Genomic DNA, 23,450 nt, shown 5'->3' with positions numbered 1-23,450 from the left:
CTTGGATCACAGTGAACATGAAGCGCTGGAAGGTACCAGAAGGCAGCTTCTCTACTTGCTGGAGCCTCAAAATAGAAGACAAAGGTTTTGGCTGGGCGGCTAAGGTGCAGCTCAGTAGTAGAGTCCTTGCCCAGCATGCACATGGCCCTGAGTTTTCAGCACTGTAATGAAAACAAAACAAAAAGCAAATGATTTTGAATGTTAAGATGGACATTTTGGCCAGATACATTGCTGCATACCCACAAGGCCTTCATTCACGAAGCAAAGACAGGAGGATTCTTCTACAAGCTTAACGCCAGCTTGGCATGCCTAGCAAGTTCTAGTCCAGCCCGGGCTATGTAGTAAAACCAACTCAAAGGAGAACAATACATGCACGCGCGCACACACACACATGTACATATACATAAATATATACATAGTTGGATAGTTGGAACTGTTTTCTCATCACCACACACACACACACACACACACACACACACGCAGCCAGGACTAAGAAAGAGATACACAGTAAAAGGCTAGGCCAGAGAAAAATTTTCCCTCCCGTAAAAGAAGGTGTGAAGGCAACTTGCCTTTCAACCTCACTTGTAGGTAGAAAAAAAAATGACTCCTGTGAGAATTTGTAAAGAAACGTGCCCTTGAGGTACAATCCTATCCAAGGGCGTCTGACTGTCGCTGAGCCTTTCCTGCTGGCAGCGACCACAGGATAGTAGCTTTCTAGTTTTTCTCAGCTACTCCGTGCCTCTCCAGCTTGGGTATAACCAGTCCCAATTCCCTACAGGGCGTTTGCAAAACTGCACCATATCCAAGGTCCAGCTTTCTGGAGTTATCACTTTACTGTGAGATTTGGAAGATTTAAGTGATTTTCAAGAAGTATCTCCCCTCCCCAACAACCGTGGAAGAAAAGATAACAAGAGTAGAAGGAGAAATGCTCCAAGCAACAGTCTAGTCTTTGAAGCTTCCCTAGCCTAGGTTAAAGGTCCTAGTGATCAAATCTTTTCCGGTATATGATGTAATGGTCATTTTGCAGGAGGAGTAACTGCACTGAGTATCTTTGGGATGAAATAAAGAAAGTGCTAAAATTCTAATCTATACTGGGCAGAGTGGCAAACACCTGTAATCGAAGTCTATGATCTGAGCACTCAGGAACTTAATGCAAAAGGGTCTCAAGTTTGAAATCAACGTGGAGTACCTAGAAAGATCCTGGTGGGGGCCAGGAGGATGGGGAGAGAAAGAGATTGAGAGATTGAAAAGAAAGCTAAGCATTCAGCTTCCAAACAGGCGCTGGGCATGGTAGTACTAGCCTATAATCCCAGCACCCTGCAGGTGGAGGAAGGCAGATCAGGAGTTGAAAGTCATCTTTAATTGCATAGCAAATTTGAGATCAGTCTGTTTTGACAGTAAAAACAACAACAGAAATTTAGAGACAGGTTAACAGAATAAGCCTGAAGAGAAATAAACAATGGAAATCATAAAGGGCACGGTATTGGAGATCATCAGTATTGAAATTTGCTTCCTTTTGGCTCTACTAAGAATAACACAGAGAAATTTAGTTTAATGGCATAAGCCCACAGGGTGGAGATTCAGTAAAATCTTACAAGCTAAAAATAAATGGATTACTACTCACTGCTTTAACCTGACCCAAGAAAACTAGATCCTAAGATGGGAACCTTCACTGTGTTTCATAGTATTTTCTCAAGTATCAGGCAATAAGCCGTAGGCAGTTTGGAAAGGAGGATTTGGGAACAGAATGGAACGAGATTTATTGGAAGGTGTTTCCAAAGCTTAGCTGCTTGGATCCCCTACCTATGCCATAGTACTAAGCAATTGCCAAAGTCAGGTTTTTCTTCAGGAATGGTAAATGATGTGTTTAGATTAGATTTTGCCAGGCACTGTTGAACATTCAGAATACTTTACTGAAATAAATCAAATTGCGTGATATTATGCATTCTGAATGTTGAGTGCAAAGACTTTAGACAGCCCACGTTACCTTAAAAGATAATAATATTTGGGATTTTACAATAACTGGCCCAGCATGCTATCCTATCATTGAAAGTTGCTAGTCCAAAGACCTGAAACATGCTAGAGTCTTATGGTCACCCTTTTCGGACTCATAACAGCAAGAAGAAAATACCAGACCTATGACTATTTCTACTATGAAAGGTGGATGCTAAAGTAAATAATGAGAAGAAACTCAACTTGAAGGAACTCGTATATACAGCAAGAAGCAAATTGCCAAACAATATGTACCATTCGTTTGCTAATATTTTCTTAGAGAATATTGAGTCAAGAATAGCATGATAGCCTGGGCTATATGAAACCCTGTCCCAAAAAAAAACAAAGCAAAGCCAGGCGTGGTGGTGCACACCTTTAATCCCAGCACTCGGGGGATGGGGCACAGGTAGGAGGATCACCATGAGATCAAGGCCACCTTGAAACTAGAGTGAATTCCAGGTCAGCCTGGGCTAGAGTGAGACACTACCTTGAAAAAAATAAAGAAAAAGAGGGCTGGAGAGATGGCTTAGCGGTTAAGCGCTTGCCTGTGAAGCCTAAGGACCCCGATTCGAGGCTCGGTTCCCCAGGTCCCACGTTAGCCAGATGCACAAGGGGGCGCACGCGTCTGGAGTTCGTTTGCAGAGGCTGGAAGCCCTGGCGCGCCCATTCTCTCTCTCTCCTTCTATCTGTCTTTCTCTCTGTGTCTGTCACTCTCAAATAAATAAATAAATAAATAAAAATAAAAAATAAAGAAAAAGAATAGGATGATACCAAAAAGGAACATAGAGTTCTGCCAAAAAAAAAAAAAAAAAAGCTAACACTTTAAAATATCATAGAATGGAAATCTCAAACAATTGTGTGATTCCATTAAAGAATATGCTGTGTCCTGCATGGTGGCTGCTGTTTATAATGCCAGCACTTGGAAGGCCAAAGCAAAAGGATTGCCATGAGCTCCAGGACGGCCTGAGCTACGTAGTGAGTTTAAGGCCACCCTGGGCTACTTAGTGAGATCTGTCTCAATAATAATAATAATAAAGAATATCTCTGAGGGGATGGAGAGGTGGCTAATCATTTCAGGTGCTTGCTTGCAATACCTGACAGCCTGGATTCGATTCACTGTACCAACATAAATCCGATACACAAAGTGGCTCATGCATTTGGAGTTCATTTGCAGTGGCAGAAGTCCTTGGCACAGCCATTCCACCCTCTTCTCTCCTTGTAAATAAATAAATAAAAACAATATATCTGAAATGGAAAATAAATTCCATGAAAATATTACTAAATTAATTATGTTGAGTTAAAACAGAAGAACCAACATTTAAACAGGGAACCAGAGGACAGAAAATGGGAGGGAGAGAGTCACCAAAATTTTTTTTTTTAATACCCTGTAATTGAAGGACAGAGTTATTAGGTTGAACTGGGCATGGTGGCACACACCTTTAATCCCAGCACTTGGAAGGCAGAGGTAGGAGGATCTCCATGAGTTCAAGGCTATTCTGAGAATACATAGTGAGTTTCAGGTCAGCTTGGGTTAGAGTGAGACCCTACCTTGGGGGGAAAAAAAAAGAGTAATTATTAGGTTGAGAAAGCCCATTGGATGCTCAACTCAGTGAGTAGAAATAAATCCATGCCGGTTAGAGAATTCTATACAAGGAAGATTCCTCAGAGTTAGGAGGCATGATTATAAATCAGAATGACTTTGACCCTTCAAAAGCTATATTAGAAACTAAAGAAAGTAGACTAATAGCATCAAATTTCTAAAGAAAAGTCACTTCTAGAATTCTGTAGTCAGCCGAACTACCAATAAAATATAAAGAAAAAAATATATGTTAAAGTTCTCAAAAATTAAATTCCATTAACCACTGGTTATGATCCCCCTCCTCTTAGAAAATTTGTTTCACCAAAATGAGAGAACAATACAAAAAGGAGGGGCTAGAGAGATGGCTTAGCAATTAAAGTGCTTGCCTGCAAAGCTTAAGACTTATGTTCAACTCTCCAGGTCCCATGTAAACCAGATGCACAAAGTGACCAAGTGCAAGGTCACACATGTGCACAAGGGGGTGCACACATCTGGAGTTCAATTGCAGTGTCTGGAGGCCCTGGCGTGCCATCTCTCTCTCACACACATACACACACACACATTAAAAAGGGGCAGGGGACTGGGGAAATGGCTTAGCAGTTATGGCATTTGCCTGCAGAGCCTAAGGACCCGGGTTCGATTCCCCAGGACCCAAGTAAGCCAGATGCACAAGGGGGCCCATGTGTCTGGAGTTCATATGCAGTGGCTAGAGGCCCTGGCATGCCCATTCTCCTTTTCTCTCTGTCTGTTTCTCTCTCATAAATAATTAAATAATTTTTTCAAAGGCCAGTCTATTGGGCTTGCCTCAAAAAAATTAAAAGAGAGAGAGGGAGAATGGGATTCAAGACAGGAAGTCCAAGCCAGCAGAGAGGATTTGAGGAAGTCAAGTACCATGGTAAAAGTGACAAGACGTCTCAGATGGTAGCCATACGCAGCAGGCAGTCGAGAAGGGACTCCCATGCCTCCGGACAGATGCGTGGAAATTTCCCTAAACTTTGCCACTTGCGCCCGATGCTGTATGCCCATGCTGTACGGGTAGTGCGTCCCCAGAGCCCTGTCTGTGGTAAGCCAAGCTTGCGTGGACCATGTGCTGATCAAGTTCTTGCTCTCTCCTCCGTGCCCTGCTACCTGGATAACCAAAGACACTCATTTCACCCCACCGAAGAGTTTTGCTTTGAACTACTCCTGAGAGCCGAAGATTGGCCATGGTAAGTAAGTTCAGAAGCAGAAACCAGACGGCACTCTGCCCCACCGATCATATTCCCAGCATATTTCCGTCGCTGGCCAAGTGCCGCCTTTGTATTGATCTCCATGTTTCATTTCCTGTGACTCATTCTTGTCTTCCCCAAATGGAGGCTGTGATAAACTCCAAAAAGTGAGTTTGAGGCCACCCTGAACCTACAGAGTGAGTTCCAGGTTAGCCTGGGCTAGAATGAGACCCTACCCCACCAAAAAAAAAAAGTGCTGCACAAGCATTAGGGTCTGAGACCACCCATCTGATTCACCAGCACCCACTAAACAGCTGGGTGTGGCCACTTCTGCCTCCAGCCCCAGTCCTTTAGGGGAGGGTGCAGTAGAGATCAGAGAATCTGTGGGGCTTGCTGACTCCCTTTTTTTTTTTTTAATTTTTATTTATTTGAGAGCAACACAGAGAAAGAGGCAGAGAGAAAAAGAGAGAGAGAATGGGTGTGCCAGGGCTTCCAGCCACTGCAAACGAACTCCAGATGTGTGCACCCCCTTGTGCATCTGGCTAACGTGGGTCCTGGGGAATCGAGCCTCTAACCGGGGGCCTTAGGCTTCACAGGCAAGCGCTTAACCGCTAAGCCATCTCTCCAGCCCAACTCCCTGTTTCTTAAGGAAACAGGCCAGTGTGCAAAAAAAATGACACCTGATAATCTCTTCTGCCCCCCCCCACACACACACATGCACATGCTACCATATATCACACCCCACACATACTCTACATGCATACCAAAAAAAAGTCATCTTCTCTTGAAAACCTTCATTAAACATTGGCAATAATTCCCCTTTCATACAATGCCAAGTTTATGCTTCCCTGGTGGTTTTTAATTGTCTAACTCAGGCATAGTGACACACAGCAGCCATCTCAACACCCCAAAGTAGATACGGAAAGATCAGGAAGAGCTCACGGTTGTCGTGAGCTGTAAGTTAGAGGCTAAAATGACAAAATATTTGAAAAGTCTATTGCCGCTATTTAAAAAGTAAAGGAGCAAAACTGCATGATGACATCTGTAGATTTACAGAATATATTTTATAAAACTCAACATCTATTTATGATCTAAAAACAAAAACAAAGCACCTTACAAACTCTTAATAAAAAGGAATTTTCTTATCCTATAAATTCTATAGCATTTAATATAAATGTGTTTTTTAAGACTTCCCTTTAACATCAGGAATAAAATAAAGATACACTATCTTTTAACTCAACATTATGCTAGCAAAAGCCTGTCCAACATGGTAATTGAATATAATACAGTTGTATTCAGAAGAATTGCAGAACATGTACCAAAAAAAGGCTTCTAGAAGCAAATGAAATTTGATAGTCATAATTTCTAATCAAAGGTATGGACGTGTGTAGGTTAGTGATACAACACTTGCTTAGCATGCAGGAAGCCCTGGGTTCAACCCCCAGTACTGCCAAAAGGAGAAAGAAAAAAAAAAAAAACATGTTTGGGAGCTGGAGAGATGGCTCAGTGGTTAGAGGTGCTTGCTTGCAAAGTTTGACTGCCCTGGTTTGAGTCCCCAGTACTCTCGTAAAGCCAGATGCACAAAATGGCACATGCATCTGGAGTTCGTTTGCTGTGGCTAGAGGCCTTTGCATATCTGCCATTTTCTCTCTCTCTCTCTCTCTCTCCTTCCTTGCCATAAATAAGAATATTCTAATGTGCTATTCTGTATTCAAGTAAAATCATTTATTTGTGGACTAATATTGAGTAAATAGAAAAATTTTAAGTATGATTTATAACAACATAAAATATTTAGAGTTAAAGGAATAAATGTGGGCCAGATCTATACATTGTAAACTACCAGGCAGGGAGGGGAGTTGGTGAGAAACTAAAAGGCCTAAATAAATGGAAAGATAAGTCCTTTTGTGATTTAGAAAATTCAATATTATTAAGCTGACAGTCCTACCAACTTTTTTTGCAGGTTCAGTACATTCACAATCAAATCTTGGCAGGATTTTCACAAAAAAATTAGAAATTTGATTCTGAAATTTGCATGGATGGAATGGTACTGTAAATTGGCGCCATCACTTAGCAAAACAGTTTGGGGATTTGGGGGTGTACCTCAGTAGTAACAAGCTTATCTATAGCATGTGTTTGGTACCCAGGACCACAAAAAGAAAGAAAGAGAGAGAGAGAGAAAGAGAAAGAAAGAAAGGCTGGAGAAATTGCCCAGGGGTTAAAGTCGCTTATTTACAAAGTCTGATGGCCTGGGTTTGATTCCGCAGTACCATGTAGATGCACAAAGTGAGTATAAGTAGATCTCCTTTTTGTGGTAAGAGGCTCTGACGTGCCCATTCTCCAGCCCCTCCATATAAACAAATATAATTTTAAAAAACAGTTGGACGATATCTTAAGTTAAACATTCATACAACCCAGCCATTCTTCTCCCAGCCATTTTCCAAAGGAAAATGGAAGTATGTTTCTGTATAAGGTCTTAATTGTGAATATTCATAGATACTTTGTTTGTAATGATCAAAACTGGAAACAAAAATGTCTACCAAACATTTGGGCAAACAAACTGTACTATATCCATACAGTGGAGTATTACCTGGCAATAAAAGATATTGAAGTATTGATAAACATAAAAACATAGATAATGGATGAACCTCAGTGCCAAATGAGAGAAGCTATATGATAAAGCGTGTATATGAAGCCGGGCGTGGTGGCGCACGCCTTTAATCCCAGCACTTGGGAGGCAGAGGTAGGAGGATCGCTGTGAGTTTGAGGCCACCCTGAGACTCCATAGTGAATTCCAGGTCAGCCTGGCATAGAGTGAGACCAACCTCGAAAAAAAAAAAAGGAGTGTATATGATATTCTTTATATATCTATATGTATGTATATAGCTTTTGCAGGTGGTAGCTATTTTAATCTTGATTATGACAGTAGTTTCATGGGTCTTACAAATGTATTCATCAGATGTACTTTCTATTTGTTTTGTTTTGCTTGAGACAGGGTCTTACTCATAGCCCAGGCTGGCCTCAAACTCATGGCAGCCCTTGGGCCTCAACCTCCCAAGTGCTGGGATTCCAGGTGTGAGTACTAAGTCTAGCTTTAGATGTACATTTTAAATCCATACCATCTAAGTCAAATGTGATGGCACATGCCTATAATCCCAATACTTAAGAGGTGTAGGCAGGTGGATTGCCCCAAATTACAGGTCAGTCTAGTCTGCATAGAGGCTTCCAGGCCATTCAGAACTACATAGCAAGACCCTGTCTCAAAAAACAAAAAACAAAGCCGGGCGTGGTGGCGCACGCCTTTAATCCCAGCACTCGGGAGGCAGAGGTAGGAGGATCGCCATGAGTTCAAGGCCACCCTGAGACTACATAGTGAATTCCAGGTCAGCCTGAGCTAGAGTGAGACCCTACCTCAAAAACCAAAAAAGCTATAAAAAGTAAACGAGCCGCTCTTGTTATTTTAGGTAACTCCCCAGTTTTCAGTTTCGTCATCAGTGAAATGAAAAGAGTGATGCCTGCCTGGCGGGGCTTATCTGAAGGCCTTGGCAGGCGTGCGTCCCATCCAGACAGTCCCTCCGCATCACTGTCTGTCCCTCACCAGAGTATTGTTCTTCAAAATGTTTATGTATTGGTTTATCTTCCCTGTGAGTTCCCTGAGAGCGGGGACGTTGTCTTGTTGCTTCCCATTCAAATGCTCAGAACCATGCCAGCTGACGCGTAGAAGTCAGTAGATGTTAGAAAGCGATTTCATGAGAGGAGAGAGATTGGTGCCTGACAGCATGTGACTCAGCCCACGTCACTTCTAACTCCTCATTCCCCGTTCTGTGTCATGCTACCAAAAAGTGCCTGGGTATCGTCTCGATAGCTTTGGCAAAGTCTTAATGATCTCCTTTCCCAGTGCCTCCGGCAAGTGTCAGGCGTGATAGTGACACCGCAGCCCCGACTACTCCAGGGGTGAAGACAGGAGGACTGCTTGAGCCCAGAAATTTGACACCCACCTTTAAAAATAAATGTGTGTGTGCGGGTGTGCATTTGGCAAAAGCATGAATGTAATAGATATGCTTTTCTTGATACCGATGAGGACTTTTCCTTCTCATGAAAATAACGTCTAGCTCTCACTTCTGATTATGACATGACTAGATTTTTTATGTTTGCTTTTTCTCTCTTTCTCTCTTTCTCTCTACAGGGTTTATCCATGGCTTAGAGGACTGGGCTATACGTCCCTGGGTTTATTTTTATTGGGATTTTTATTATGGAACATTGATAACATCTTCTGTGATTCACTGAGGTAAGATATATTTTCATTCTTGGAGAATTAATTTTTTTAAAGATTTATTTATTTATTAGAGGGGGAGAATTGAGAGAGTGAGAATTGGCATGCCAGGGTCTCTGGCCACTGCAAACAAACTCCAGGTGCCTGTGCCACCATGTGTTTCTGGCTTATATAGGGCTTGGAGAATTGAACCTGGGTCGTTAGGGTTCACAGGCATGCACCTAAACTGCTAAGCCATCTCTCCAGCCCAGTGGAGAATTAATTTTTGAAGCAGTGTAGTCTACAGATAATTGTATAAGCATGTAGAAATAACAGTGCCCCAAAACATTTTATTTTATTTTATTTTGGGGGGATGAGTTTTTATCTGTTTATTTATTAGAGACAGATAGAGTGTGTGTGTGGGCATGCCAGAGTCTCTAGCCACTGCAAACGAACTCCAGACACATGCTCCACCATGCGCATCTTGCTTACACGGGACCTGGAGAATCAAACTGGGGTCCTTAGGCTTTCAGGCATATGACTTAACCCCTAAGCCATCTCTCCAGTCCCCCCAAAACATTTTTACCAGTGTTAAGATTGTGTAGTAAAAGTTAAATTCTGTGACTATTTACCTTGGAATATTTAAAGACTTTGAGTATCTTGTATGGGTACGTCACAGAATTGTACAGTTAGTCAAATGTTTATTACATCTGTGAAACCTATCTAATCCTCTTTTATTGACTAAACTATAATGATTTGAAATAAGCATGTGAAATGTATATATGTAAATTTGTACTTTGATATGGTTAGTTTTATTTTCCAAAGGAGGTCAATCAGCAAGATTCAGACTATGGTATTCTTACAGGTTGAATGACCTGGTGTTTAGAGCAAATAAATTACTTCAGGGGGAGAACATATATAGATTAAAAGATGTAAGAGATATATTAAGAGGGCTGAGGATATAGCTCAATGAAGGAGTACTTGTCTAGTGTGCATGAAAACCTGGTTTCAATCCCTAGCAATCAAAACACAGAAGTGCCTACATGTCATTGATTAACAAAAAGCAATATAATATCCTTTTTGAAATACTGACTCAAGCAAACCAACTGTTAAAATGAAATTTTAAAAAAAAACATGAGAAATGTTGATCTGACCAGTAATTAAATGTTTAATAGTAAGGGTTGTTTATTAATCTTTGAAGTGTGAACTAGTATTGTGACTATGATTTTTTATTTATTTTAGAAAGCAAGGGAGAGAGAGACAGTTGGCATGCCACAGCCTCAGCCACTGCAATCGAACTCCAAACATTTGTGTAACTTAGTGGTCATGTGCAACCTTGTGCTTGCCTCACCTTTGTACATCTGGAGTTCGTGGGGTCTGGAGAGTCAAACGTGGGTTCTTAGGCTTTGCAGGCAAGCACCTCAACTGCTAAGCCATCTCACTAGCCTGTGACTATGTTTTAAAAAGGTATTCATATTCTAGAGATATAGCCTGAAAATTTTGGATTTTCTCTCTTACTCTGTTTCCAAATAAATAAATAATTTTTCTTTTTTTGGTTTTTTGGAGGTAGGGCCTTACTGTAGTCCAGTTTGACCTGGAATTCACTCTGTCGTCTCAGGGTGGCCTTGAACTCATGGCGATCCTCCTACCTCTGCCTCCTGAGTGCTGGGATTAAAGGCGTGCGCCACCACACCCGGCTCAATAAAAATATTTGTAAAAGAAGGTCTGGAGAGATGGCTCAGCAGTTACAGCACTTACTTCCAAAGCCTAACAGTCTGGGTTCAATTCCCCAGTACCCATGTAAAAGCAGAAGCACAGGGTGGCACATGCACCTGGAGTTTGTTGGCAGTAGCAAGAGGCCTTGGCATGCCCATTCTCTCTCTGCCCTTACAAATAAATAAAAACATTTTCTAATTTAGAGATTAAAATATCTAGGCTTTGCCTCAAAGTAATATAACAAGGAGAGGTGGGTGAAGGTTTAGATGCTAGAGATTGACCATACATTCATAATTGGTGAAATTGAGTAATAGATGAATTCTTATTTTGCCTGTTTTTTAATATATTATATATATTTAATATATTTTATTTTAATATTTAATATTTTAATATATTTTATTTATTTATTTGAGAGAGAGAGAGAGGCAGATGAGGAAAAGAGGGAATGGGGGCACCAAGGTCTCTAGCCACTGCAAACAAACTCCAGACGCATGCACCACCCTTGTGCATCTGGCTTACATAGGTACTGGGGAATTGAACTTGGGTTCGTAGGCTTCACAGGCAAGTGCCTTCACTGCTAAGCCATGTCGCCAGCTCTGTTTTTCTACTTTCTTGAGACAGGCTCTCAGGTAGCACATGTAGCCTTGAACTCACTATATAGCAAGGATGACCTTGAACTCCTGATCTTCCTGCATCTAATCTCCCCAAGTGATGGGATTACAGGTGTGTGCCACCAGGCCCTGCTGTTACTTTGCCCATTGTTATACACCTGAAATTCTCCATCATAAGTTACATGAGTAAATGTCAAACCTTAAATTTTCACAAGCAAGTAATACGCCGTGCTTAGACAAAGTAAGTAAGTCTGTGGGTCTGGGACTATGTCTCGCTGAGGTGTGCTTACCTCACAAGGATGAGGATCTGAGTTTGGAGCCCCAGCACTCACTTCAAAGCTTAACATGATGGTGTGTGCATATGACCCCAGCACTGAGATGTAGACAGGCAGAGCCTTGGGGTTTGTGGGCGCAGTGGCTAGCTAGTCTAGCCAAACTGATGTCCTCAAGGTTCAGTGAGAGACCGTGTCTCAAAATACAGGGCAGAAGCTGGGCATAGTGGCATATGCCTTAATCCTAGCACTTGGAAACCCCAGTTCAAATCCCCAGGACCCACATAAGCCATCTGGTGGTACATGCATCTAGAGTTTGTTTGCAGTGGCTGGGGGCTCTGGCATGCCCATTCTCTTTCTCTCTATCTGCCTCTTTCTCATTCTCTCTCTGAAATAAATAAATAAATAAATACCTTTTTAAAAAACAGGGCTGGAGAGATGGTTCAGTGGTTAAGGCACTTGCCTGCAAAGCCTAACAACCTGGATTCATTTCCCCAGTACCCATGTAAAGCCAGATGCAAAAGGTGGTACAGGCATCTGGAGTTCATTTGCAGTGGCTGGAGGCCCTGGCATATCCATATTCTTATTCATTCTCTCCCTCCCTCCCTCCTTCCCTCTCTCTCTCTTACTCTCTCTCTCCCTCCCTCTGTTTCTGCTTGCAAATAAATGAATAATTTTTTTTAAACTTTTTGTTCATTTTTATTTATTTATTTGACAGTGACAGAGAGAAAGAGGTAAATAGAGAGAGAGAGAATGGGCGCGCCGGGGCTTCCAGCCTCTGCAAACGAACTCCAGACGCGTGCGCCCCCTTGTGCATCTGGCTAACGTGGGACCTGGGGAACCGAGCCTCGAACCGGGGTCCTTAGGCTTCACAGGCAAGCGCTTAACCACTAAGCCATCTCTCCAGCCCAAATAAAAATATTTTTTAAAAAACAAGGTGGAGAATGACTGAGGAAGACATCTGACTTGGACCTCTGGCCTCCACTTGCATACACATGCAAAAAAAAAAACAAAACAGCAAGATTTAGCAGGACATGGTAATGGCACACTGGAGGTTAAGGCCAATGGTTCTGGAGTTCAAGACCCTGTCAGAAAAGCAAAGAGCAGAAGAACGAAAGGGAGACAGAGTGATGGAGAGAATATCTAGGTGCATGTTCTAAACCAAGAAACCCCAGCAGGGGCTGGAAAGATGGTTTAGTAGCGAAAGGTGCTTGCTTATAAAACCTGCAAGATTTTTTAGCAGAATGCCCAGTGGAGTTTTTACACTGCTGAGTGTGCCATGGGTGAAACCCACTAACATACAATGTGGCCTCAAAAATTCATTGCAATAACTAGAAAAAACAATTTGAGGTTTCATATTGATGTATCTTATCTAGTAAATATTAGTATGGCATACTTAGTCAATAGAATTTGAGACCCACTTGTACCACTAGCTAGGTGACTTGGGAACTAAAATCTCTAAAATTTAATTTTCTAACTTATAAAACATTGCTAATAATTTCCTCCTCGAAGGATTTCTATGAGGTGCACTGATATACATTAAAGGAATCTGCAGACTGTGTGGTTGGTTGTATACCAGATGAGAAGGAAATGCATGTGTCTCCTTTCTTGAGTGGGAAGCTAACTGGACTAATGTTTCCCAATGTGTGTTCCAAAAAATAGTTGCTCTATAGAATGTTAATAAAATACTACCTAAAACCACAAATTCTATAGATTAATAGGTTACCTAGCACATAAAAGCTATTTCTTGGCAGGACTTTTCAAAGTCCTTAATTTATTAATATGCATTGAAAATTATGGGCTGAAGAGATGGCTTTGCAGTCAAGGCGCTTGCCTGCAAAGCCTAAGGACTTAGGTTTGATTCCTATGTAAGCCAGATGCACAAGATAGCACATGCATCTGGAGTTCATTTGCAGTGGCTAGAGGCCCTGGCACCCCATTCTCTTTTTCCCTAGCTGCCTCTCCCTCTCTCTCTCTCTCTCTCTCTCTCTCAAATAAAATTCTAAAAAATCAGTAAGAGGTCAGTGGACAGCTTCCATCTGTTCATGAAACTATTACTGGGAGTATTGTTCTTCATAATCCACTTCGGAAAATAATACAGCAGATTTAACAAAATTTAAATAATTTCCATATTTGGCAATGTCTTGGAATGTTGCAACCCTGTCACACTAGTGCTAACTAAATGTCTGTAATTTTAACATGCTGATTTCCCCCTTCTACACAGGAACTTCCGAAAGAAGGTGCCACCAGTCCTAGGTGTGACCACACAGTTTCATGCATGGTGGCATATTTTAACTGGCCTTGGTTCTTATCTTCACATCCTTTTCAGGTAGGAAATAGAAACTGTTGTTTTTTAAAACTTTTTATTGACAGCTTTCATAAGTATAGATAACAAACCATGACAATTCCCACTTACCACTCTCATTTTCCCCCTCCCAAATCTACCCTCCACCGAATCCCTTCTTCTCAGATAGTTTCTCTTCCATTTTGATGTGGTCATTGTTTCCTCCTCTTATGAAGGCCTTGTGTAGGTAGTGTCAGGAACATCAAGACCATTGTGCGTCTGGAAGACAGCATTGTAAGCAGTACTGCCCTCCTTTGTTCATAATTCTCTTTTTTTATTGACAACTTCTAGGCTTCAGACAATAAACCATGATATTTCCCTCCCCTCTGCCCTTTTGTCCTTCATAATTCTGCTCTCCATCATATCCCCTTCCTCTCTCCATTAGTCTCCCTTTTATTTTATTTTTTTTTTTAATATTTTTTTAAATTTTTTTTTATTTATTTATTTGAGAGCGACAGACACAGAGAGAAAGACAGATAGAGGGAGAGAGAGAGAATGGGCGCGCCAGGGCCTCCAGCCTCTGCAAACGAACTCCCCCTTGTGCATCTGGCTAACATGGGACCTGGGGAACCGAGCCTCGAACCGGGGTCCTTAGGCTTCACAGGCAAGCACTTAACTGCTAAGCCATCTCTCCAGCCCTCCCTTTTATTTTGATGTCATTGTCTTTTTCTCCTATTATGAGGGTCTTGTGAAGTTATTGCTAGGCACTGCAAGGTCAAGGATGTCGAGGCCAATTTCTTTCCTTTTTTTGATTTTTCAAGGTAGGGTCTCACTCTAGCTCAGGCTGACCTGGAATTCACTATGTAGGCTCAGGGTGGCCTCGAACTCATGGTGATCCTCCTACCTCTGCCTCCCAAATGCTGGGATTAAAGGCGTGTGCCACCACACCCAGCTTGAGGCCAATTTCTGTCTGGACAGTTGCATCGTACAGAGTGGTACCCTTCCTTTGGCTCTTACATTCTTTCTGCCACCTCTTCCGCATTGGACCCTGAGGCTGGAGGGTGTGAGATGTTTCAGTGCTGGACACTCCTCCATCCCTTCTTCTCAGCACTGTGTTGCCTTTTGGGTCACCCCAGTGGTCATCACCATCTGAAAAGAGAAGCTTCTCTAACCAAAAGTGAGAGTGGCATTAATATATAAATAAGAACACTAAGTGTAGTGCTTTCAGGGCAGTTTGGTGAGAATAATATGTAAATTTAGCCAGACAAAAACAGGCTTTACACCCCTAAGGTACGTGATCTCCCCTGCCACAGGCTTTTGATTGGGTTGTCAGTACCAGGCGTAAGTGTGTTGATGAGCAGCAGGAGGGCGTGATCACAAGTTTTCAATCTGAAACCTCCTTCCGGAGTGAGGAGGGGGGAGTCGTCTCCCAGCAATAAGTTGATTGGTTGTCACAGCCAAAATGGACCCAGTGGTCTCATCCAATCATAACTTCATATCGCTCTTTCCCCTTATACGGGTCCTTGCTTTTCTTCAACAACCTCCCGAATGTTCGGAATAATGCCAGGCACATGGTAAGCCCCGGTACATATTGCTAAACGATTGAATGTATTGATCTCTTGATCCGTGGTCACATGTCCCCTCAGATTCTTCTTGGGAATTGAGAATGTTAAAATATATGTAGAAATTTTTCTTTTGAACCAGAAATTCGTGGCTTTTAGGTCTGGTCATGAACGACTAGGTTGAAAGTATTCCACAGAATGAAAATCCTTTGTTCTTTGAGACCATCAAGCACGTAAGAGACATAAAAGACTGAAGAATTACATTGTAGCTAGAGAAAAGTAACTGTTCAAGTATAGCATGAAAACTAGTTGCAGGGACTGGAGAAATGGCTCAGTGGTTAAGGCACTTACCAGAAAAGCCTAAGGACCCTGGTTTGATCTCTTGTACCCATGTAAAGCCAGCTGTATAGTGTGGTGTGTGCATCTGGAGCTCGTTTCCAGTGGTTAGAGGCCCTGGCATTTTCTTCTTTCTCTCTCCTCTCCTCTCCTCTCTTCTCTCTCTTCTCTTCTCTTCTCTCCTCTCCTCTCCCTCTCTCTCACCTCTTCTCTCTTCTCCTCTCCTCTTCCTCTCTCTCCTCTCCCCTCCCCTCCCCTCCCTTCCCCTCTTCTTTTCTCCTCTCCTGTCCTCTCCTCCCCTCCCCTCCCCTCCCCTCCCCTCCCCTCCCCTCCCCTCCCCTCTCCTCTCCTCTCCTCTCCTCTCCTCTCCTCTTCTCTTCTCTCTCTCTCCCTCCTTGCAAATAAATAAAAACGAAGAAAAGAAAATGTCCATTAGACATTAGTCATTGTGGAAACTGAAAAAAAATAACTAGTTTCAGTGTACATTCCTGGGTGGAACCTAGTTCCTGGAGGAAACAGAAACCATTGGGACAGTTAACAGAATGAAAATGGGGCTTGGGATGTATATTAATGTTAATGTCCTGATTGGAAGGGGTTGTTTTATGTTAAGTTAGGAGAGCACTCTTGTTCTGTGGCAATGCTCATTGGATGGTAGAGCATTATTGTAGGCGAAGACTACAGCAAAATATACATCATGTGGGCTGGAGAGATGGCTTAGCGGTTAAGCGCTTGCCTGTGAAGCCTAAGGACCCCAGTTTGAGGCTTGGTTCCCCAGGTCCCACGTTAGCCAGATGCACAAGGGGGCGCACGTGTCTGGAGTTCGTTTGCAGAGGCTGGAAGCCCTGGCGCACCCATTCTCTCTCTCTCCCTCTATCTATCTTTCTCTCTGTGTCTGTCGCTTTCAAATAAATAAATAAATAATTTTAAAATATATATATATATATATACACACATACATCATGTGTGTGTGTGTGTGTGTGTGTGTGTGTGTGTGTGTGTGTGCTTATGGTTCTTGGTTCATTGTTTTGGATTTGAAACAAGGTCTCACTCTGTGGCCCAGACCATCTATCACTCACTATGTAAACCAGACTGGCTCACTACTGCATGAGTCACCATACCTGGATACTATAGTTATATATGTATATTTGTGTGTTTATGTATATATATTTTTTTTTTTTTTTTTTTTTTTAAAATTTTTATTTATTTATTTGAGAGCGACAGACACAGAGAGAAAGACAGGTAGAGGGAGAGAGAGAGAATGGGCGTGCCAGGGCTTCCAGCCTCTGCAAATGAACTCCAGATGCGTGCGCCCCCTTGTGCATCTGGCTAACGTGGGACCTGGGGAACCGAGCCTTGAACCAGGGTCCTTAGGCTTCACAGGCAAGCGCTTAACCGCTAAGCCATCTCTCCAGCCCTTATGTATATATTTATTGTGTGTATTTCTAGTTAGGTGAGTGAGTATAATTGAGTAGAAGTGATTAAATGGGGCTGGAGAGATTCTTGGTGGTTAAGGCACTTGCCTGAGAAGCCTAAGGACCCAGGTTTGATTCTCACATAAGCCAGATGCACAAGGTGGTGCATGCGTCTGGAGTTTGTTTGCAGTGGCTGGAGGCCCTGATACACCCATTCTGTCTCTATCTGCCTCTTCTCTCCCCCTCCTCCCCCTCAAATAAATAAGCAAATAAGATTAAGTAAATAAGTGATAATCTAGCATAAAGGAATACAGAAGTTCATCATTATCGTCTGGCCATTTTCTACAGGTTTGCAGCTACTTTTAAATTTTCAAAAACAAGTGTTTTTTAGCCAGGCTTGGTGGCACACGCCATTAATCTCAGTACTCGAGAGGCAGAGGTAGGAGAATCACCATCTGTTTGAGTCCAGCCTGAGACTACATAGGGAATTCCAGGTCAGCCTGGGGCTAGAGCGAGGTACTACCTCTAAAAAATAAATAAATAGGTAATTTTTTTTTTTTTTTCGGTTTTTCGAAGTAGGGTCTCACTCTGGTCCAGGCTGACCCGTAATTTGTTAAAAAGTGTTTTTGAGCTATCAGAGTAAGTGGGCAAATCAAACAATGTTCATCTAGCCTTCTAAAGAACTGCCTTCTAAATCAGTAGTGTATCCATTTGGTGGGGGAGTTTTACATATGCATATGCTTGGTAAAGACATAAACTGCCTTTAATCCCAGCACTCAGGAGGCACAGGTAGGAGGATCGCCATGAGTTCAAGGCCACCCTGAGACTACATAGTGAATTCCAGGTCAGCCTGGACTAGTGTGAGACCCTACCTCGAAAAAAAAAAAAAAAGACATAAACTGTATAAGGGCACACACGCCAATATGTAACACCATTTACCTCTAGGCTTAGGAACTGGAGACAGAGCTAGAAGAGATCGTGGCTCGTACTTGTGAACCTATCACTGGAGAGGCTGAGGAAGGAGAATCACAAGTTTCAGGCCAGCCTGAGCTACGTAACAAGACCCTGCCTCAAATTTATATGTATTACGTGTTTGAGTTCTGATCATGTCTCTGTTCTAGACCAGAGAGAAGCCTAACCTTGGGGTGTGCCAAGAGACTCAGTTCAGCCACTCACCCTGAAGGTCACACACAAAAAGTAATGGTGAAAAGCAGAAAAAGAACTTATTTGGTATAGCTATATCAGCTTGGGACCAAGGGACCAGGTATCCTCAACCCTATGTGTGAAGACACTAGCAAGAACTTCATGTGCCACGATCTCCTCTAGCTTTCCAGTTCCTAAGTCTAGAGGTAAATGGCGTTACATACTGGAGTGCGTGCCCTTAAACAGTTGATGTCTTTACCATGCATATGCATATGTGGAACTCCCCCCGCCAAATGGATACACAATTAAATAGGGAAGGAACGGAAGTGGGGCTGGAGGACAAGTAACGTGCATGATTCAACTGTGATCTAGTTGGTTGATTATCTCCAGGTGACCACATACAGTCTTATTACCACCGCGAAGAAAGTTGCTGCTACAAGGGTAGTTTCAAGAATTTTTCAAGTTGTGTGTGTAGTATGTCTGTATTTGCTGCTGCAAATGAATACCAGACACACACCCCTTTTTTATTTTATTTATATTTATTTATGGGAGAGAGAAAGAGACAGATAGAGAAAGAGAGAATGGGCACACCAGGACCTCTAACGACTGCAAACAAATTCCAGATGCACGTACCACCTGGTGCACCTAGCTTTATGTGGGTACTAGGGGATCAAACCTGGGTCCTTAGGCTTTGCAGGCAAGTGCCTTAATTATTTAGCCATCTCCCTAGCCCGCACCATGTTAAAAAAAAAATTATTTTTATTTATTTATTTGAGAACAACAGACAGAGAAAGAGGCAGATAGAAAGAGAAAGAATGGGCGCGCCAGGGCCTACAGCCACTGCAAACGAACTCCAGTCCAGACGCATGTGCCCCCTTGTGCATCAGGCTAACGTGGGTCCTGGGGAATCGAGCCTTGAACCAGGGTCCTTAGGCTTCACAGGCAAGTGCTTAACCACTAAGCCATCTCTCCAGCCCCCACATCACTTTTTTTTTTTTTTTTTTTTTTTTTTTGGTTTTTCGAGGTAGGGTCTCACTCTGGTCCAGGCTGACCTGGAATTAACTCTGTCATCTCAGGGTGGCCTTGAACTCATGGCAATCCTCCTACCTCTGCCTCCCGAGTGCTGGGATTAAAGGCGTGCACCACCACGCCTGGCTTCCACATCACTTTTTGTGTCTGGTTTTATATGGGTAGCTGGGGAATTGAACCTGGGTCTCAGGCTTTGCAAGCAAGTACCTCTAACACTGAGCAATCTTCTAGCCCCTGTGATGGTAGTTTCAAAATATCACAAGATTTTTACAAATCAGACCTATTGGTCAAAGCAATAGGTTCCTGGATTCCACGGTGAGAGAATGACTCAGACAGAAGACAAGTCACAAAGGGCAGGCAGAATTAAGCCTTCAAGTTCAGTGCAGAGATTGGAAACTTCCAAGTGCTTCTGCTTTGGTGGTCTGGAATAGGATCTGAAAAGGTGGTGATTTGTAACCCATTCATCATGATGTCTACAAATCTTGAAAATCTCTTAGTTACTCTTATGTTAGTCTGGTCAGCCTTGAAGAGGAGAAATACCAGCTTCAGATGAACACTCCTGAAACTATTAACATGTCTATATGCATATTCGGTCAGGAATTTGACCCAAAATTGAAGGTGGCAAGGAAGGAATGGTCAAAATGAAGTCAGAGGTGCCAAGCTTTTATCTTTCAGTCCTCCATTAGCCTAAGTGAAAAGCCAGTGGTTTTTAGCAAAAGCAGCCTCTTAAAGTCCCTATTACAGTTCCATTACTTTATATCTGTAACAATCTGAATCAAATTAACTGTTTCAGTACCTTTGGATTCAGTAGTTATGAGTTAAGATCTTTTGGAGGAGTCATGTTGCCTTGCTTTTTCATGTTTGCTTGCTTGCTTTCTTTAATGTTTCTGTGTCGCAAATCTGTTGGTTTGGCTCTCTTCCTGTTTTATTTGGTGATCTCACTGAGCAGTGGGCTCTTGATGGCTGAGTTCCTGATACAGCTCAGGAGAAAACAAAGGCTGTAATAGCAACAACATCAGACCACACATGATCCAGATACACTTAAGGCTGATTAAAGCCCTTTAATGTATCACTACTGAACATGAATCAGAAAACAAAACCAATGTAGAATGTGTTGTGAAGTCAAGTTACTTAGGGTACATGTGGAAATGGTAAATGAATGAAATAAAGGAAGGCAGGGAAAGGGGATAAATTGAGGGAAAAGCAAGGTTAAGTAGGAGGGGAAATGAGGAGTAGAGAAGAATGTTATGAAGGAGAAGAGAAAAGAGAAAAGAGCAAGAGATTGGGAGAGATGGCTTAGCGGTTAAGCGCTTGCCTGTGAAGCCTAAGGACCCTGGTTCAAGGCTCGGTTCCCCAGGTCCCACGTTAGCCAGATGCACAAGGGGGCGCACGCATCTGGAGTTCGTTTGCAGTGGCTGGAAGCCCTGGCATGCCCATTCTCTCTGTCTACCTGCCTATTTCTGTACATATCTCTCTCTCTCTCTCAAATAAATAAATAAAATTAAAATATTTTTTTAAAAGAGCAAGAGATTAGGAAAAAAAATCACACAAAACAAGCCAGGTGTGTTGGTGTACACCTATAATCACGCCACTTGGGAGGCAGAGGCAGAAGGATCAGAAGTTCAAGGTTATCCTCAGCTGCATGTAGTGAATTGTAAGCCATCTTCAGCTACAAGACAAATAAACAAAACCAACACAAAAAGACGCCCCAGCAATGAGAAAGCTTGAGAGCAAAATTAAATAAATGTAAGAGGGATAATAAAAAAAATAAAAAGCTTTTGAAGAAAAAAAAACAGGAAAATAAAGTCAAAATGTTAGTATAGTAGCAAGGGAAAAAAAGAGAAACTGGGGAAGGAAGAGACAAAAAAGTAAAACATAAAATCATTTGTTTAAGTGTAGCTGGTGTGGTAATGCATTCCAACACTTGGGAAGCAGAGGCAGGAGGATTGCTCAGTAGTTCAAGGCCAGCCACAGCTACGTAGTGAAATTCTGTCTTAATTTAAAAAAAGGGGGGGGTGGAAAAAAGAAAAATGGGGCTGGGCTGTAAACAAAAGTGGTATATCATTAAATTAATCTAAAGAATTTTTCTTTCTTTCCTTTCAGTTTATATACAAGAACACTTTACTTGAGATACCGGCCAAAAGTGAAAGTAAGTGCATTCTAAAGGGGTGTGTGTGTGTGCGTGCGTGCGTGCGTGCGTGCGTGCGTGCGTGCACCACTGGGAATATAAGTAGAGTGGGGGATGAAAGGGTTGCCACGGAGAGGTAGTGGGCGAGCCCTGGGACTTAAAACCAGGAGACATCAAATCCACTATATGATCTTGGACCATTCTTTTTAAGCTTGGCTTACTTAACAAAAGAATAGAGCTGCTAACTAGCAACATTACAGAGTTGTTTTAAGAATTCAGTTTTAGCCGGGCGTGATGGTGCACGCCTTTAATCCCAGCACTCAGGAGGCAGAGGTAGGAGGATCACTGAGTTCGAGGCCACCCTGAGACTCCATAGTGAATTCCAGGTCAGCCTGAGCGAGTGTGAGACCCTACCTCGAAAAACCAAAAAGAAAAAAAAAAAAAAATCAGTTCAAATGCTTACTTCTCTGCTTGACAAAGTAGATGCTTATCATGTTTAACTAAGTGAAGTGAAAATAGTGTTTGAGGACCAGAGATATGTCTTAGCGGTTAAGCACTTGCCTGTAAAGCCTAAGGATCCCGGTTTGAGGCTTGATTCCCCAGGACCCACGTTAGCCAGATGTACAAGGGGGTGCACACGTCTGGAGCTCGTTTGCAGTGGCTGGAGGCCCTGGTGTGCCTATTCTCTCTCTCTCTCTCTCTCTCTCTTCCCCTCCCTCTTTGTCTGTCACTCTCAAATAAATAAATAATAAACAAAAAAAAACTAGTCTTTGAGCCTAGAACTTCAAGCTTGTTTACAGTTCTTTCTGTGTCAAATTATTAAAAAAAAGAAAATAGTGTTTGAAATCTGGGGCAACCTTGCCTGGGCTGCAAGGTTACAGTTATGGCCCCTGGGATTCTTTTGGGGGTTTTGTTGTTGTTGTTGTTTGTTTTGTTTTGTTTTGTTTTGTTGAGGCAAGGTCTCACTCTGGCTCAGGCTGTCCTGGAATTCACTACGAAGTCTCAGGGTGGCCTCAAACTCTCAGCAATTCTCCTACCACCGCCTCCCGAGTGCTGGGATTAAAGGCGTGCACCACCACACCCGGCTCCCCTGGGATTCTTATTCCTTTAAGTGCTTAAGTGCATGAAGCAATCTTTTCTCCTCTCATTTTGTCCTGACTTATTTCCACAGTTTCTCTTCGGGATCTGGCCAGTGGTCATGTTTGAACCTCTCAGGAAGCACTGACGAATTTATTTCATGAAGAAAACAAAAATCACCTCTTTATAAGCCTGGCAGGATGAAGAAGAAATTCCTGCAGACGTGCGCACTGAACGACATCATGCCTGTTGCAAAAGAGGAATGACTTTCTGACTAATGCTGCCCTCCACACAGAACAAGAAGTGGACCTATTGGGTGTTTAGCGCCTGGCTTTTATCTTATTTGTTCTCCTCATCTAAGATGTTCATAAAGAAAACAGATATATAATATATATTTATATTATAGAATGATGGAGAAATTGGGCCTAACATGTTAACAGTTTGTGCTGGTCATGGGAAATTAACCTTTTTCTCTTTTTTTTTTTTTAACAGGGGTTGCATGTTAATCATATGTTTCTTAATATTTGATTAAATAATGAAAACAGTCACTAAGGACTAGCAAAAGCTTGTATGCAGATAGCCAGCTGTGAGCCAGCACTTCGTGGTCTCAGCCTCGATTTATATTATTATCATTTAACCTCATAAATGGTTTTCCCAAATTAAAAAGAAACAAACAAACAAAAAGAGCCAGCACAGTGCTAGGTGGAGTATGATCCCCAAGCTCACACCTATCACTGGGTGCTGTTGTCCACAGCTGGTGAGGGTGGATCATCTGGCCTCCCCAGGCCCCTGTAGAATGTGGCCTCTCCACCCAGTTAAAAGGCAGTTGCTGTGGTTTTTGTGGTTTTTTTT

At 42.4% G+C, this 23,450-nt stretch overlaps 1 protein-coding gene across 1 annotated transcript in view; it reads left to right on the top strand.

Annotated features, from left to right (window-relative positions):
* The window catches only part of Acer3 (alkaline ceramidase 3), a 112,490-nt gene extending 89,344 nt beyond the window's left edge, over window positions 1-23,146 (top strand). The window contains exons 8-11 of the mRNA XM_045145641.1: window positions 8,963-9,064; window positions 13,852-13,956; window positions 21,497-21,542; window positions 22,693-23,146. Coding sequence (XP_045001576.1) covers window positions 8,963-9,064; window positions 13,852-13,956; window positions 21,497-21,542; window positions 22,693-22,746 — 307 coding nt within the window. The 3' untranslated portion in view covers window positions 22,747-23,146. The remainder of the gene's footprint in view (window positions 1-8,962; window positions 9,065-13,851; window positions 13,957-21,496; window positions 21,543-22,692) is intronic.
* Window positions 23,147-23,450: the final 304 nt, after the last annotated feature.

Source organism: Jaculus jaculus, chromosome 3 (genome assembly GCF_020740685.1).
Source record: "Jaculus jaculus isolate mJacJac1 chromosome 3, mJacJac1.mat.Y.cur, whole genome shotgun sequence".
Taxonomy (NCBI): domain Eukaryota; kingdom Metazoa; phylum Chordata; class Mammalia; order Rodentia; family Dipodidae; genus Jaculus; species Jaculus jaculus.
The sequence above is the reverse complement of the archived record's forward strand: the minus strand, read 5'-3'. Positions and strand labels throughout refer to the sequence as shown.